This window comes from Aquila chrysaetos, chromosome 12 (assembly GCF_900496995.4).
Source record: "Aquila chrysaetos chrysaetos chromosome 12, bAquChr1.4, whole genome shotgun sequence".
Taxonomy (NCBI): domain Eukaryota; kingdom Metazoa; phylum Chordata; class Aves; order Accipitriformes; family Accipitridae; genus Aquila; species Aquila chrysaetos.
Window position 1 is genome coordinate 1739365 of NC_044015.1, and position 16049 is coordinate 1755413.

At 37.5% G+C, this 16049-nt stretch overlaps 2 protein-coding genes across 8 annotated transcripts in view; both read left to right on the forward strand.

Annotated features, from left to right (window-relative positions):
- SUGP2 (SURP and G-patch domain containing 2) overlaps positions 1-8889 on the forward strand; it is a 21730-nt gene extending 12841 nt beyond the window's left edge. Inside the window, exons 10-12 of one of the 5 annotated variants that reach the window (XR_003926152.2) lie at positions 8244-8303; positions 8501-8599; positions 8790-8889. Coding sequence is in view for 1 of the 5 variants with exons in the window: in XM_030034033.2 (XP_029889893.1) it covers positions 8501-8504 (4 nt within the window). In the remaining 4 variants the exon portion in view is untranslated. Of the gene's footprint in view, positions 1-80; positions 4605-7767; positions 7914-8243; positions 8304-8500; positions 8600-8789 lie in introns of those variants that run through there. The other 4 variants (XR_003926153.2, XM_030034033.2, XM_030034031.2 and 1 more) reach the window with 4 other exon arrangements.
- Positions 8890-9062: 173 nt separating this feature from the next.
- On the forward strand, positions 9063-16049 carry LOC115349585 (semaphorin-4D-like). Of its 3 annotated transcripts, XM_030034078.1 has the most exons (8): positions 9063-9175; positions 10002-10177; positions 11583-11739; positions 12097-12319; positions 12787-12902; positions 13329-13495; positions 13684-13736; positions 14812-16049. In XM_030034078.1, the coding sequence occupies exons 1-8, from the start codon at positions 9173-9175 to the stop codon at positions 15435-15437; spliced, it is 1521 nt and encodes a 506-aa protein (XP_029889938.1). In that variant the 5' UTR covers positions 9063-9172; the 3' UTR covers positions 15438-16049. The 3 variants fall into 3 exon arrangements, with proteins under 3 accessions (XP_029889938.1, XP_029889939.1, XP_029889940.1); XM_030034079.1 differs by lacking the exon at positions 9063-9175 and having other exon boundaries at positions 9571-10177; XM_030034080.1 differs by lacking the exons at positions 9063-9175; positions 10002-10177 and having other exon boundaries at positions 11649-12319.

Sequence of the window (16049 nt, forward strand, 5' to 3'; positions counted from 1 at the left end):
GCTTCTTAACATTTTATGAGAATCCAGACCTACGTTGAATTGCTTTGAACTGCTGAATTACCCCAAATCTTACTTTCTAGGTTTGACATAAGAGACTCGCTCGCTAGAAAGTGCACGGATATGCAAAGGCTGCTGTATGAAAGATCTTCAGCAGAGTATGCCAGTATGAAGAACACTTTGTTCATTAGTAGTGGACTTGAATACTAGTGTATTAAAACATTTTCCAAGATTAAAGTTAGTCTTGTATTAATTGTGCAAGCTAACAACTTGGATGTCATCTTCTGAGGAAGAAACAACTGATTTTGTTCTCGGAAGTGCCTGTTTACCTCTCTCTTTGGCCAAGTTTGCCTGTTTTGTGATGAGATGGCTTACCAAAAAACGGCATAAGCAACATGAAAAATCTGACTAACCTGGTTTGGCTCTGATCCTTTCTGAAGCCAAGAACCTTCTCAAATTCAGATCTTCTTGCAAGGCAGTTCAGATTTTATTATACTACATTTTGTTGATGGGCTAATCTTCTGATCTACTTCTGGAGTCTGCATAAAGCAGTTTCCTCCATACGCCAATTTTAAGAAGAGTCTACCTGCGTGCTTATTTTGTATAGGCTTCTAGACTTTCAGTGTAGGATGAATAACTGAGTTCATCTGAGTCCAAGAACACTAAACTCTTGCTTGTAAACCTCAGCTGCTAAGGTTTTTCTTTGTAATGAACAAGTAGTACATATTTCAAGTGTACTTTTTGTTTTTACACAAATTTGCAGCTCTTCTCCAACAAATTCTTGAATAATTTCTTTCCTTCTCAAAGAAGTTTAAGCCATGAGCAGGTGCAATTCATGTGTTTGCAGAAAATACTGAAGAAAACACTTGGAAGTCAGATATTTGGAAGTCACCTGGAAGTGGATCATCAGTTTTACAAGACCATCAGTTTAGAGTCATTTCTGTTTCTATCAAGTATTTGCTTTGCAGAAGTTCTTTTCTTGAAAAATCTCAAGAAATAAGACAAAAAGCTTGTACTTTTAAGGGACTATTCCAGAACTTACTGAAAGAGAAGACTGGATTAATCTACTGTGCTTCAACAAAAAGCATTACCTAACTGCTTGAAGCAGCTCTGAAGACATGAAAGATTTAGCAGTGTTACCACAAATAAACATTCAAGGTCTGATCATTCATCTTTTTCCGACTTGCACATCACTAAGGGATCTGTGACTGGATTACTGAAAGTGACAGAATTTAATATCGCACTTTTTAGTGTACTCATTCTCCATCATTACCTTTCTAAAACTAGTCAAAAGTCTTCACTTGAATGTTATAGTACCAAAACCTACTTTGCTGAAGTTCTCTTTAAAGAGTTGATCTTGAGCTGACGCATGTTTTGCTTACTAGCAGTGAGTGCTGTCTTGCTGATGTTTCCATCCTGCACCATGCTTCTTGTAGAGCAAAGAGCTTGTGGTATACCACTAATAGCACCCCACAGTAATGTGGCATCATCTCAAGTTCCTAACTGACAAATATGCAAGAAAATGTGTTCTTCAGTTATCAACTTGCCTGTGCCTGCTGTTTAAAGAACAAAATTATATTCTTTCTCCATTACGAACCCTGCTGGTTGAAAGGGAGTGTCTTCATTTTCATTCTATAGCAACAAACTTTTCCTTGCTTATAACAACCAGTTTTAGTTTATGAATGCAAGTTTTTTGGTTTTTTTTTTTTTCTTACTGTGTGGGTCTTTGAAACCATAAGAAACAAAATCATGTTGCAGTGTAATTTTCTGATCGCTCAGTTTTAGTTGCCTTGAAGCATATAATCACTAAATAAAACCATGAGGGCAGGTATAGAAAAGTATGCTGGTAGTTCTGTTTTTCCATGAACATCACATGTGTCTTCACCTTTACATTACAAGAAGTTGAAGCATGAAGGCTATAACTACAAATAAGTTTATCTGGTTATCACACTTGATTAAAGACATTTGATAGCCCAGATGTTTCTCATAGGCTTTACTTGGAGGTGTTTAAAATCCTTAAACATTTTGGACCAGAGGCTACTTGAAAGGTCATTGATTACAGTATTTGGCAGTGTATGCTCACCTCTAAGTTCCTATTTGGGTATGTTCTTCACTGCCTCTCTTTCCTGTGCATAATTAGCAGTTACACAGTGTAAAACTTGAGCCTTTCAAAAAGGAGATCTATCAGTCACAGTCTGTTTTAGAATGACACTCTGGAACCAATATTGTTGGCCTCTGGTTTATGTCTCAGACCCACTCAAAAGGGTTTAGCTTTTCTTTTAGTTTCATTGATGAAGCTGCCAGTGTTGCTGCTCACAATTTTTATTTCCCTGCAAACTTCACCTCTTCTTTCACATTCACATTTTGGAAGGATTCTTGATTATATGTTACACTATTTGCGGAAAGGCACAAGGCAAAGTGGAGTTTCATGCTAGATTGAAATCCACTCTCTCACACTCAGATCAGCATTCTGCGCTGCTCTGATTTAACCTGAGTTTGTTGGGCATAGTACCATTTGGGGTGCATTTGCTAAACACCTACTTATCCAATCTGGGAGAATTGTTGGTATCCAGATTGGAAAATGGTACCATCCTTTCTGAGTGCAATTCAATTTAGAGTATAATGCTGTCTTGAGAATAAAGGTGAACACTGGGAAAAATCTTAATCTGCTACCCTGGATGACTGTAGTATGGTCTGTCTTTCTTGTGCCAAACTTTAATTTTGGACAAGATATCACCAGAGCAGTACTGGTGCTGAGATTCCAGTGTTGCTCTCAAGTGGGTTACTGTCTGCCACTTATCTTGTTTTACCAAGAGGTGACCTTACGCTCCTTTTGCAAAAGGAATTCCCTTTTATTTTTGACCTGCTTTTGCAGGCAGCTCTGATTTGAAAATTTTAAATACTTGTACATGTGAAACATTTGTTATGCAGATACATTGCCTTGTTTAAGTTTACTAGCTTCTTTTCTGTTATTTTAGTTCCAGGCTCTCTTCCATGAAGACTGCAAGCTTCAGTGAACATTTTAACTAACTTCAGTGGTGTGTCTACTGTCTTTTGGTTGTTTTTTTGCCATTAATCTTGTAGAGCAGCTTGCTAGTTTCTGTTCCGTGCAAATTGGCAGTAGTGCTAAGCTAGTAACAATTAGATGCTTATGTTATTGGGTAACTGACATTTCTTTTCAGTGTAAGTAAACATGTTAGCATTGTTAATCTTTTAATATCTGCAATAAATGTAGAACTAAACAATTTCTGGTTTAAATGTTTTGCTTGTGAATTTGGCCATTTGTAAGAGATATGCATCATTTTGGCACTAAAAAGTGGAATTGAGATTATGCAGTGTTATATTAGTGTAAAGCAGGATTTTATAGTGTATGAGGGAAGGAAGGTCCCTCTGTTTCTGTGCTGCTAAATGTCTCTGTTGAGAATACCCACTAAATCATTTCTTAGTTACTTTTTCATGTGGCTTCTAGCACATTAAATCCATACACAACAGTGTTACTTTCCACACGAATGCCAAAACCGTTGTGCCCCAGTCAGAATGCAAGAGTTTTTACCCTTTCACATATCCCAGGAATTAGTTGTCTTTCTGATTTTCTTGGTGTACTGACTTTAAAACAGCAAAACTTTCTCTTTACGTATGTATGTGGTTTACTGTTGCCTTTAAATTAAAATTCCTTTTTTAGACAGGATATGAGGGGGAAAATTGCAACGAACTGAAATTTAACACTCGTGCAGCCGCCTTCTATGGAGAGGTAAAGTGAGAGTGTTCATTTGTGAAAGATACCAGCCAGGTCTCCTGTCCCTTGCTTTTATACTGACAGCTAGGAAAAGCTTTACAGAGGCAAGTTCAAGCCCTGGCTACACCTTTTTCCTCCTTTTCCTTCAAAAATTTATTATGTGTGAGGACCTGGTTCTAGAAGAAAGGACATTTGCTCTCGTTGAAGAGAAATGAGGAGATCCCCATTTTGGGGGAGGTGCCCTAACAGAGTAAGAGAACTACAGTCAATAATACACTGTTTGGAGTAATTGTGTTGGACTAATAGAGATGTTTTCTTTTTTTTTTTTGCCTTCAAAGCTTTTCTTTGGTGTAATACCAATGACATTTTTCCTATTTATTTTGGGTTTGGTTTCTTTTTTTTTTTAGAAGACACTACAGCATCCTTAGTGTGAACACTTAATCTGTGCAGAGATGTTATTTCACAAAATCAATGTACAGTATTTTTTTCTATTGATATTCCATTCTGCTTTAAAGTTAATCCTGATGTATTGTGCCCAAAGAAAGTCTGGACTCAGAAATTCAAATATTGTTATTTTGGATTGTTTTCTATCCTACAAGCAGGTATATTTTCTAATTAAAAATGAATTCCTGAAAGTCCTGTATCATCTTTTAATTCTGCATATCTCATGACTGAGTGGCCAATCACAACCAGACTGTAGATTTGAGCAATAATAAACACCTTAAATGAGAATATGCTCAAAGAACAATAGGGTACTTCTGAAATAAATAGTTTTTGTGAACCTTGTTAAGTAGGTAACTTGCTGAATTGCAGCAAGTGTGGAAAATGTTTGCGTTATCTGTGGGCAATAAAGTTACTGCTGTTTAAGAAAGCACTAGCACGCAGTGTGTTCTCTTCAGCTTTTTGTGCCTAATTCACGTCATTAGAAGGTTGTGCTCATTTCCTTGAAAATTATCTCCTAGGCAAGACTTTGCTTTGAAGGGGAAGTCATATTTCGTTATCCTGCCACCAGGTAATAAAGCAATAATAAAGCAGCAAATACAAAGGAACAAAATCTAATTTTTAAAACAGGTGCCACTTTGGCAGAAGTTCATTATAGACTGTTTGATTTGTGGGATTAACAGAAGTTCTATCTTGGAACAGTTTACAAGACCTATTTCAGAAACCAGAACTATTGTTGGATGGGAAGTAAGAATTTTGAAAAACAGTCTAAAATGAAGGATCATTAAGAGGTCACACAACACAAAAATGAAGAAGAGAATCCCTAAGTTCTAGCTTTATTTGATGCCTTATAAGTTACTGTGTGTTATTTACTGATGTCAATGGGACGAAGGTTAGTAGATGGAGTTTTGTGAAGTTCTTGTTTGTTGTGTACACTGAGCACAAAAATCCATGGTTTATTTTACTGTTCGATCCCAGTAATTAAATCTAAGTCACGAAGAGGATGCAGATCAGTTCTCATCCATATGCCTATGCAATTTACGTGCATTTCATTCAGAAATGAGCATAAATACTAAAGATGATGAGTTGTTAGGGGTGGGGTTTGACACAAAAAAAGCGTTTCTGCTGAGCGTCAAGCTTCCACACACCGGGCCCACCCTGGTGACCCAGCGAGAAGCCAAACGTTGGGACGGGAGAAGAATGTTTTTGTTCTGATTTCCCCCAAAAGTCACAGCACAGCCCCCCCCCCCCCGCCGAGGACCAACTGCTCCTTCCCCACCACCACCCCAGGAGCGTGTGTGGCTCCGTCCCCGCGGTCACCCGGCGGGGGGAAGGCAGGGGCCGCGCCCCCGGGACCGGAGCTGCGCCCCCGGGACCGGAGCTGCGTCCCCGGGGACCGGGGCTGCCCCGCTCCGCCGCTCTCGGCTTCTTTCCGTTCCCCGCGTGCCCCCGCGGGCGGCACCACGTGGCTGGCTGGGGTGGGCGGTGTCACGTGGCCGCGGGGCGGGGCGCCAACGGTCGCTCCTCAGGCTGAGGGAGGCGTCGCCATTTTGGGGGGGTGTGGGAGGCGTGGGGTGTGGGAGGCGTCGCCATTTTGGGGGGGGGGGGGGTGTTCGGCGTCGGCGTAGCGGTGTTGTGTGCCGGTGGGGTGTGGGGGGCGTCCCCTGAGGGGTGAGGAGGGTCGGTGGAGTGATGCTGGGTTGGGGCGTAGTTTGGGGAGCCTGGGGCCACGAGCAGTCACGTACCTCCTGTCCCTCAGGGCTGGGCCACCTTTGCTCCGCCGCACCGCACGTGGAGTCCAGAAATGCCTGTTAGGGAAGAGGTTGAAGCAAAATGTGCTGTGGGAATCTAGGGTCAGCATTAAGATTTGTCTGCTGAAACAAAGATGTGATGGGACAGGACAGCTGCAAATTTCTGGTGTCCATTATTGCCAGGACCAGCTGTCCTGGGTGCTGTGAACAGAGTGGGTCACCGGAAAGTATAAAACAGGATGGTGGAAAAAGTCTGTTCTCAAATACCGTATGTCCTAGGAGATGGGTGCTGTTGGCCGAGGAAATGTCTGGGCGCGTGGGCAACATCCGTCTATGCAGGCTCACACCCTGGGTTACAATACAGGGGCTAACAGAAGTTACTTAATAGTTTTCTGAAGTTTCCAACCTGATTTACTAATTTAAATGTATTCAAACCCAAACGATATTTTACTTGGCTTGCGCTAATGCAAACGGTTTCCTCAGCTGTTGGCATTTGCTTACAGATGAAAGTACAGAAAGAGCAGAGATTCCCTTTTTTATGAAAGCAGATTTGGAATCTGGCTTTGTGGTTTCTATAATTGCAGATGACAGCTACCTAGATTTAATTTTGATCAGTTTTCTAGCGTCGGCTGGAAGGCATATTCATTTAGATGGACTGCCAAAATGCCAGGCATAAGAGTACCTGATTCTAATTAACTTAATAAAATATAAATTCTTTTTTCATAACGTATGGTTGATTTGATATGTATATGTATTATTTTTATATAACATACATATAAAACATGGTAAATTACTGTAAATAAAGCAGTTTTAGCTGTGATTTTTCTTAAATACTTAAAATAGCTGACTGCTGCAAAATGTTCCCACTTGTTCTTACTGTTTGTGAAATAATACTTAGATACCCTGCAGAAAATCTGAAACATTGCAGCTTGCAAATGAGAATCACAGATATGCTACAAAGCTTGGTTTGCTGGTAATAGCTTGGAATTGCCGTCAGAGTAGCGTCTACTTCTGATTAGTATAAATATAGGTAATAGCTACAAAATCTTGTAAAAGGGCATGGCTGTCCATCTCTTACAAAAGTGAAGGTAACCAAATATTACAGTGAACTTAAACTCTTTTTAATTTAGGACATCTGGAAGTAGTTGTCTGAACAGAAAATGTAAGAGGTTTTGACAAGTTTCAGAAAATACTTGAAGACTACAGATACTTACTTCAGAGGGCTTCTGCAGAACTTTTTCAAGAACCATGAAGAAATTTCTGCCTGTAATTATTTAATGAAAAGTAATAAAAACTAGGAAGAACTTATTTCTAGTTGACTCTCTGAAAATGAGTAGCACTGCTGTTGTCCTTTACCTTGTTTTGCAATTAATACAAGAGACAAAAGCATCTGTTGCAAACTGCATTCCCAGAAAAACAGTAAAATACCAAAGTAAGTGAAAAATAGTAATTTCACAAGCAGAATGAAACATAGCACGGTGTTGGGAGTTTGTTTTTTATTAGGCATACAAAGAATGCTGTGGACTGTTTCACCTCAAGTGTTGTGGATGCACTCATCCAAATGACAGTGAGGAATGCCTTGAACAGTAATTGTTGTAGCTGGAGCTTCTGGCTTATAGGCAATAATAATAGTGTTGTTTATTTTCCTGTAATAAATTGGGAAAAGAATATCCATGCATTTATTCAAATACTTTCATATTATTTAGAAAATGTTCTGGAAATGTGTACAAGCTTTTCCCTTTGTTCTGTTACAATTTGTTGTCAATCTGGAATTTTTATTACATAACACTGTGATTGTAGTGTTAAATGTTTTTAAAATAACGTATCTTCTCTGTTTTGCAGCTGGAAATATAAACACTTTTATGACAGAAGCATTATCCAATGTTTCCACTCTCCTTGTGAATGAGGAGACCAATACCTTATTTGTTGGAGGCAGAGATGTAGTATTTGCGCTTGACTTGAATAATATTTCTAGAGAAATAGCCAGGGTAAATAAAAGACTTTTTTTCCCCCATACCTTCTTTAAAAAAATACTTTGCTTGTGGTTTTCTTAAATTGAACATAATGTTCTGACTTTAAACTTATAGAAGTATTACTATTTCAAGGCTTGAAACTGTATCACAGAATCTTTTTTTTTTAAGCAAAGCAGTACCTCTCTTCAGGTTATTTATTATGCCTTGTATGTTACGGAGGTATATAGGAAAATGCTTATTTACCCCAGTAGGTTCAAAGTTAGGATCATTTAGGGATTTTTTTACACATAATTTTGTGGAAAAAAAATCACAACATACCACCTTACAAGTATTTTTGGCTTTTAGGAATACTGGTTTGCTACACAGGAAAGACAACTGGAATGTATTCATAGAGGAAAGGACAAGGTAGGAACTTATGTTTCCCCCTCTAAGTTACTAGCTAAAATGAAAATGGCTACAGTATCAAGCTTCTTTTTAATAAACGAAGTAAAAGCAAGTTCATTTCAATCTGTTGGGTTTGTTTGCTTGCTGTTAAGACACCGGGAAATTTTCAGATGCAATCCACTACATTATGTAAATTTTATTTTTCTTTTCTATTTTAGATAAGATGCCAGAACTACATCCTCTTCCTCCATAAGATAAATGACTCTAATTTATATGTTTGTGGAACCAACGCGTATCACCCAACTTGTGATCATATGGTAATTATGTTTGAATACAGGTTTTACTGAAGACATTGGAGTAGTATGGCAGATCTTTAAATGCCTTTCTCAAAATATTCCTGTTGAAAATTAGAAACTTTCCTAATTCATTTACAAAAGTATGAAAGACCAGAAAATTACTTATCAAATGTTATTTTTTTCATCCTATATAAATGAATGTTTGCCATAGGTTATCCATGGGACGAACATAAGCTTGCAAGGAAGAGCTGAAGAGAGCAGAGGAAAGTGTCCGTTTGAACCAACTCCAAAGTATGCGTCTGTTTTTGTAGGTATGTTTGGACTGACATGCAACCTGAAATGATTTTCCTCATCTAAACTAAGTTATTGGATACCGTTACCCTAATTCTATTTTTGCATGTCAACCCCAATTGGTTCCTTATGATATGTCTCTGCATTTTAAAAATAAGTACTTTACACTTTTTTGTTTCTTCCAAATCTTTACAGATGGGGAATTTTATTCAGCTACTTCAAATAATTTTTTGGGAACAGAACCTATAATACTTCGCAGTATGAGAAATCCTCTAAGAACAGAGTTTAAAACATTGTGGCTAAATGGTAAGAAGGTTTTTTATATATTTCAGTGTCTTGAACTTTAACTTGGTGTATGAATTCTCTCTAGAATGTAGTAGTATGTTATGTATCAATTTTGTAGTGTGAGCTTTTGAACTAAGGACAGAATTTAAAAGAATTCGTGACTATGGACTACAGTGATGAGACGAGCCACAGCCCCTTTCCATTTATGAAAGCACAGTTCCTTCTTTTAATGTTTGATAGATTCATAAATACTTCTGAGCTCTTCCCTTGTCCACTAGTCCACAAAGAAGTTCAATTAGACTTAATTTTAAAATAATATCTGGCATTTATGCTTTTCTTGAAATAAACTTAAAATGTTTGGTGTATTTATGTGTTTCAGAACCAAGCTTTGTCAACATGGAAATAGTGCATGAAAGTGAATCTAATCCAAATGGAGATGATGATAAAATTTATGTGTTCTTCACTGAAACAGCTATTGAGTTTGAATTCTATGACAAGCTTCTGGTGTCCAGAATTGCCCGTATCTGCAGAGTTAGTATTTGTAGTATAAAGATTTTGTTTAGTGTATTTCAGATGAAGTTTCATAGTCGAGTGATTAACAATGGTATCTACACTGGCTAACCAAACAAAATTCTGTCACAGATGTTTTATTTCTGAGCTAGCTCCCTCTTTTTCCTGCTAGAACAGAACTAGCTGTTCAGGTTGCATTTGACATTTAAACCTTTTTTCTTTGCCTTTGAACTGAGATTTTTATTGAAAGGGCAACTATATTTTTCCCCAAAACAATGCTATTAGGTGAAAATTACATCTATTTCTTTATGCATTCTGGTGTTATTCCTTCATTTAGGGTGATCTTGGTGGAAAACGCATACTGCAGAGAAGATGGACATCATTTTTAAAATCCCGCCTTTCCTGTTCCATTCCAGAATTAAACTTCCATTTCAATATTGTCCAGGACATCTTTTTACTTAGGAGAAGGAAGTGGCAGGACAGCATATTTTATGGAATTTTTTCCCAACAATGGTGAGATGCAGGGCTACATATGCTACTAAAGTTTGTAATGAACTGAGTAAGGGTTCTCACTTCAGCATTAATAGCCTGAGTACAGCCTTTTGGCTTTAACTCAGTACAAGAAGCTACCAGCTACTTACGCTGCATGTTTTAATGGACCACATTTGTTTTTCTTATAGTTTGATCCAACTGAGCAAACATTATCATCTGAAACAAAATGTTTTTGGTTCCTGGGCCAAAGCCTTCAATTAAAGACTAACCAAAAGCTTCACCTAAGCCAAGTTTTTAGAGTTATGTTTTCTCTAGTCAGATGGTGGGGCAATTAAAACTAATTACATATAAAATTACATAATTGCATACACAAAGCCCTGGATTCTTTGGGTCTTTATAGCACTAAAGGAAATAGCTGACATTTCAAGGTGCAGAATTATTCTTCTGTTCCAAAAGAAGTATCTGTCATGGCCTGCTTGTTTAATGTAATGTTCTGTGAAAATGAAAACAGAACTCCAAGGAAACAACTTACAAGTTTTAGGGTTAACTAGCTTTTTCTTAATGCTCTGACTAATGAAAAAAAACCAAGACAAAGTATATCAAAACTTTACATGTCAAAAAATACCAACGACAAAGTAGCTGTGAGTAGGTAATTCTCATGTTTTATAAAAGCATCAGAATGCAGCACAGTCAGCAGTGTGCAGCTTAACCTGCTGCCACCTATTTACCTGTCAGTTTATACCCACTGGAGCTTACATGAATTTTATTTCTGGTTATGGCAGGTTGGGTTCAATGTGTCCTATGATAGGAATTTGTAGAACGTTTATTCCTTTGGGTGTGGCAAAGACACTTAGACTTGGTATTCACTGGTAGAACTGAAATCACGTCAGTGTCTGATCCAGACAGTCCTGAAAGTCTACCTAAATTTTCAGTCATAATTTTGAAAAGCATTATAATTGGAGGCAAAGAGAAGTATTGTGTTTTTCAGAAAGACAAGTTAAAGGGATTAGAAGAAGAACTAATGGTGTGTGTCAGAAGTGTGGAGCCAAAGGGAGGAGAATCCTGTCAAAACGTTGATTACCATAATACTTGGGCTCATCCGTCTGTTTACAAGAAAGGTTGTCAAAAGGTCCTCATTTTCTAAGTTGTTTCAATTTATTTGAGGGCCGTTCCTTGATTTTTAACAAAAACATATTTAATACCATCTTTTATGAATGTCTTTGTTTTATTCTCTGCTTAGTGAATCATGAAAACTGCAACAGAGAAGTATTTTTAGTGTTAGGTGTCTTTTGACTAATCCTGAAAAAGATACAGCAGTGTGCACTGTGGAAATTGGGTTATTTTAGAGTATTTCTTTCTATATAAAAGCCAATAAAACTTGCTTTTATTTTGTGTGTTGTTTTGTTGGTTTTTTTTTTCTTCTAAGGGGAAGATTAGACATATCAGCTGTTTGTGCATACAGTATGAAAAATATTCAGGAAGTCTTCTCCAAAGGAAGCTACAAAGGACCAGTAACTGTAGAACATTCCCCTGTTAAGTGGATGGTATATAGGGGAGAAGTGCCAGTTCCACGTCCTGGTGCTGTAAATATGACTTTTCTTGTTCTAACTAAAGAGCAGCCTCTGGATTATCTTTTTTTGGTAGCAAATCATTAGCTCATGTTTTACCAGTATAAATGCAGTGTTTATAATCAGCAAAGAGATACCTGCTTTCTCATTCCATCATACAAAGGTTCCTAGAAAAGCTGCCTTGCTTACAGTTCTGCTCCACAAGACATGTGGGACTATTAGCTAGTTTGTAAAGTGTGAGGAAAATAATGATTTTTATCTTTTTAAGATAAATAGAAATAACTGAATCTTTAGAAGGAAATATACCTTTTTTATATACCTTGGTGAAATGTAAAAGCAATTGTAATCATGTTCGTTATGTTTTGTTTCTAGTGCATTGATAATTTTGCCCGGAGTATTGGGTATAATACTTCTTCTGACTTGCCTGACAAAGTTTTGCAGTTTGTTAGAGATCACCCTCTAATGGATAATTCTGTAAATCCAATCGGTAATAGACCGGTGCTACTGAAGAGAGGTTCAAACTATACCAGGATTGTAGTAGACAGAGTCACTGGCCTAGATAAACAAACATACGATGTTATGTTTCTAGGAACAGGTAAGTGCTTTTATTTTAGGAAAAGATACTATCCATTTTTCTGTATTTTGTTCCAGAATTTTTTTCTGAGACTTCAAAAAAGTAAAAGTATTCATCAGCTCTGTTTGAAGTTTTGCATTCAGAAGCTGTCTTGCTACTTTAATATTTTCATCCCAGTTAGATTAAATGTGTTTGCCTTGTTGGACATTAAAAGGCTCTCTTTAGAAACTTTCCATATCAAAGGAGACTTGGCATAATAATATTTGCAAATTCAGGGATTGTTTGAGGTCTTTTTTTTCACCGGAAAAAAATCATTGCTTCTCTCTTATTGAAAGAAAAAATAAGAATTGCTTTGAAGAATTTAAAAATTCCCTATGCCCAGGAATGTCTTCTAAATCTCTGTCTAATTTCAACATGAATTATCAGGCTAAAATGTTATGCTATGTTTAAACAAGTTTATCTTTAGAAATACATTTCATTTTATGTAGATGATGGATATTTGCATAAAGCTTTCAATTGTGATGGGGAAATGTTCATTGTGGAAGAGCTACAGCTGTTTCTGTCTCCGGAGCCTGTACAATCTCTCCAGCTGTCTTCTGAAAAGGTAGAACTTCTGTCCCTACATATGGAAAGTGACTGCTGTAATAGCTTGCCTCAGGCCTTGCTCTTCTGTGTTGTTCTTTCTGGCTTTTAAAGAGCCTGTAAATGTCTCATAATTCTGCTTCTATCGTGTATTCATTAATAACAGAAGCACAAAACATCTTTTTTCTGCAGAAGAAGAATTTGTGTATGTCAAAATATAACTGAAATAAGCCTTTATGTTCATTAAAAAATTAGGGAAGGAACTCTGATATTTTACATGCTATGGAAAGCTAGTTTTTTTCCTCATTCATATCACCATCTATTCTTACAAGATTTTTAGTTTACTGATATTTTTAATAAATACTAGAAAATCTTACAATCCATATTAGAAAATAACAGCTTAAAATCTCACTCACTATTGTAAAAGAGCTCCCTCCTGCATTTCTAGGGAATGCTCTATGTAGGGTCCCTATCTCAAGTGGTGCAGCTTCCAGTTTCTGAGTGCCACCAATACAAGTACTGCTTGGATTGCGTCCTGGCAAGGGATCCTTACTGCGCATGGTCTCAATCTGCTAATGAATGTGTTTTACTGGCAAATCAAACTGGTCATACAGAGTAAGTAAAAAAGCTGTTGTTTCAGCTACACACCTGATGTGAGATTGCTTTATCAGTGCACTCTTAATGTCTGTAACACAAAACTAGGATGATTCCTAGAAATGGAATGATACAAACCAGAACAGTTCTTGTCTGTGTTTTCATCTGTTTGGTTTTGGGGATTTTGTTTTGTTGTTTTTTTTTTTCAGGAACTTAATTCAAAGTGTGAAATACGGGGATGCTTCCAGCTGCCTTAGTGTAGGTATGTGAAAGTTTGTTTTAAGAAAGAATATTTTAACTTCATGTGGTCAAAATGCTTGTTCAGTTTGTGTCACTGGAATTCTTGCATTATAGAAAAACACAGAATTAAAATCATGTTGATTATTACTTTTGAACTAAGACCCAAAAAACCCACACTGAGCTGGTACTGCCTAATGCTCTTAATTCTCTCAATCTAAATGTCAGAATACCTCAGTTCAGACTGAAACTCTTACTCTCAAGGGAAGCATAAATATGACCCGTTTGAAGTTACTGGTGTCCCTCCCACACCCACTTTGCAGAAATCACACAACACATCAGATGTCCTATTAAATCTCTCACTGCTTTAGGATGCTGTTCTGCAGATACATGACACACCATTCAAGAGTACACTTAAAAAGAAGGCTATTTGTTATCAGCCATTTAAAATTACTTTGATTATTTTTAGTCTGATTGGGAAATTAATTACTTCTAATGTAGAATTGCAGGTGTGTGTGATCTGGTATTATTATGCAGTGGCTTCGTAATGAGTTGCAAGATACATTGCTTTCTTCGTGACACAAGTTGTATCTCTTACCTCCACTTAATGTCTCTTTAAAGTCAGAGTTGTCTTTAGTCTTGTATATTTTAGACTGCATGACAAATGATAATAAGGCAATCAGCGGGACAGTTGGGGAACTTTTACATAGCTGATATAAGCATTGTGCAGACATCAAAGCATTTCTGTGAAGAGATGTCATTAACCAATATAGAAGCTGAGGCATACAAAGGTGAATTTATTTATGCATGGTTATGTGTACAGGTAAGGCAAAATCAGATTAAAATGTGGAAGTCTTAAACTTCTAGTCCCATATTCATTCTGTTACACATCAGTGGGAATAAGGCCAGCAAGGTGTCACTCACTGATCGTCAGACCTGTTAGTAATGGGATTTCTTTGTCTTTAACCCTTACCTCTTCATTACCCATTGTCAAGAATGCTGAATTAAATTTTATATTTATTTGAATATGTATTTGGTTATGTAAGTTAAACTAAATCCCCAGTGTTCTTCCTTTAAAAAAATTACCTTCATAATTTCAGAAAATAGTGTGAGAAAATGTCTCTTTACCCTTGGAAACAATGTTCATCTTAAATGTGTTCCTCTGTCGAATCTGGCAAGCATAGTGTGGAAGTTTAATGGGAGCAGACTTCAGGCCAAGGACTCTAAATATCTCCTCTATGATGGAGGAATAGCAATATTTAATGTGACAATGGATGCGGCTGGATCCTATGATTGTCTCTCGGTGGAGAAATCCAAAGGGAAGGAATTCATTATCACTGTGGCCCGCTATGCCCTTTATGCCCAAGAAAAGACAGAGGAAGCAAATGTTATTGCCACAGCAAATAAGCATAATGAAGCAGAAGCTGAGGATTTTCAGTCTTCAGTACCGCCTTCTTTACTGAACGAGGTAGCAAAACAGAAATCTGCAGACAGCCAAAGAGAGAAGCTTGTTTTAAAACTCTTGGGGGCTGGGTTTGCTTTCCTTTTCTTTTTCTTGTTCATTTGGAACTTCTACAAGGGTCATTTATCTCTGCCTTGGAAGAGCAGAGAAACCAGCTCAAAAACCACTGGTACAGCTAGCTTGGGAAGTCCAGCACCAGCTACAGAGGGATCAGGCAGTGTAAGGAAGAGTTCAGCCACACAAACGGACATGTTTGAACATTAATGAATCAATGCTTATGAGCTTTTGTTAAGGAGTGCAGTGTCAGTGCACTGCACAGTGCAAGTTTCACAGAGAGCTCTGGGAGCTTGCAGCACAGAGAGCTGTTTGGTTAAGATGACATGATGTTTCCTGTTAAGGAATGTGGAATGTAAATTTGGGTAGGAGTCAGAAACTCTGAATTGAAGTTGACAAGCTGCGTTGTGTATTACATAGATGTGTTACCAGTTACTACTTTTAAAAGCAAAATTCCTCGTTTGGGTACCTTTTTGACATGATAGAACCATAAGAATAAATTTCTTTCAAAAATTGACACTGATCCACTTTTTTGTAATGTTGGGCTTGCCCAATTACAGAAATTAATACTTCAGAAGCTAATAATACTTAGCGTTCAGTGCTTTCACCTTCAGACTTTCTGTTTAATCTACAAATAGCAACTAATTAAGTCTCCCAGTGCCCAAGAGGTTGCCTCTATCCTCATTTTACATGGGAGGTTAAATTACTTGTCACTGACCATAGTGAGTATTGGTGTCAGATCTGGTGCTTTGTTAGAAGTTCCCGAGTCATCTTCCTATATTTTATCTTTCTCTGTTTTCCTCTCCTTTCCCTTTATTTAGG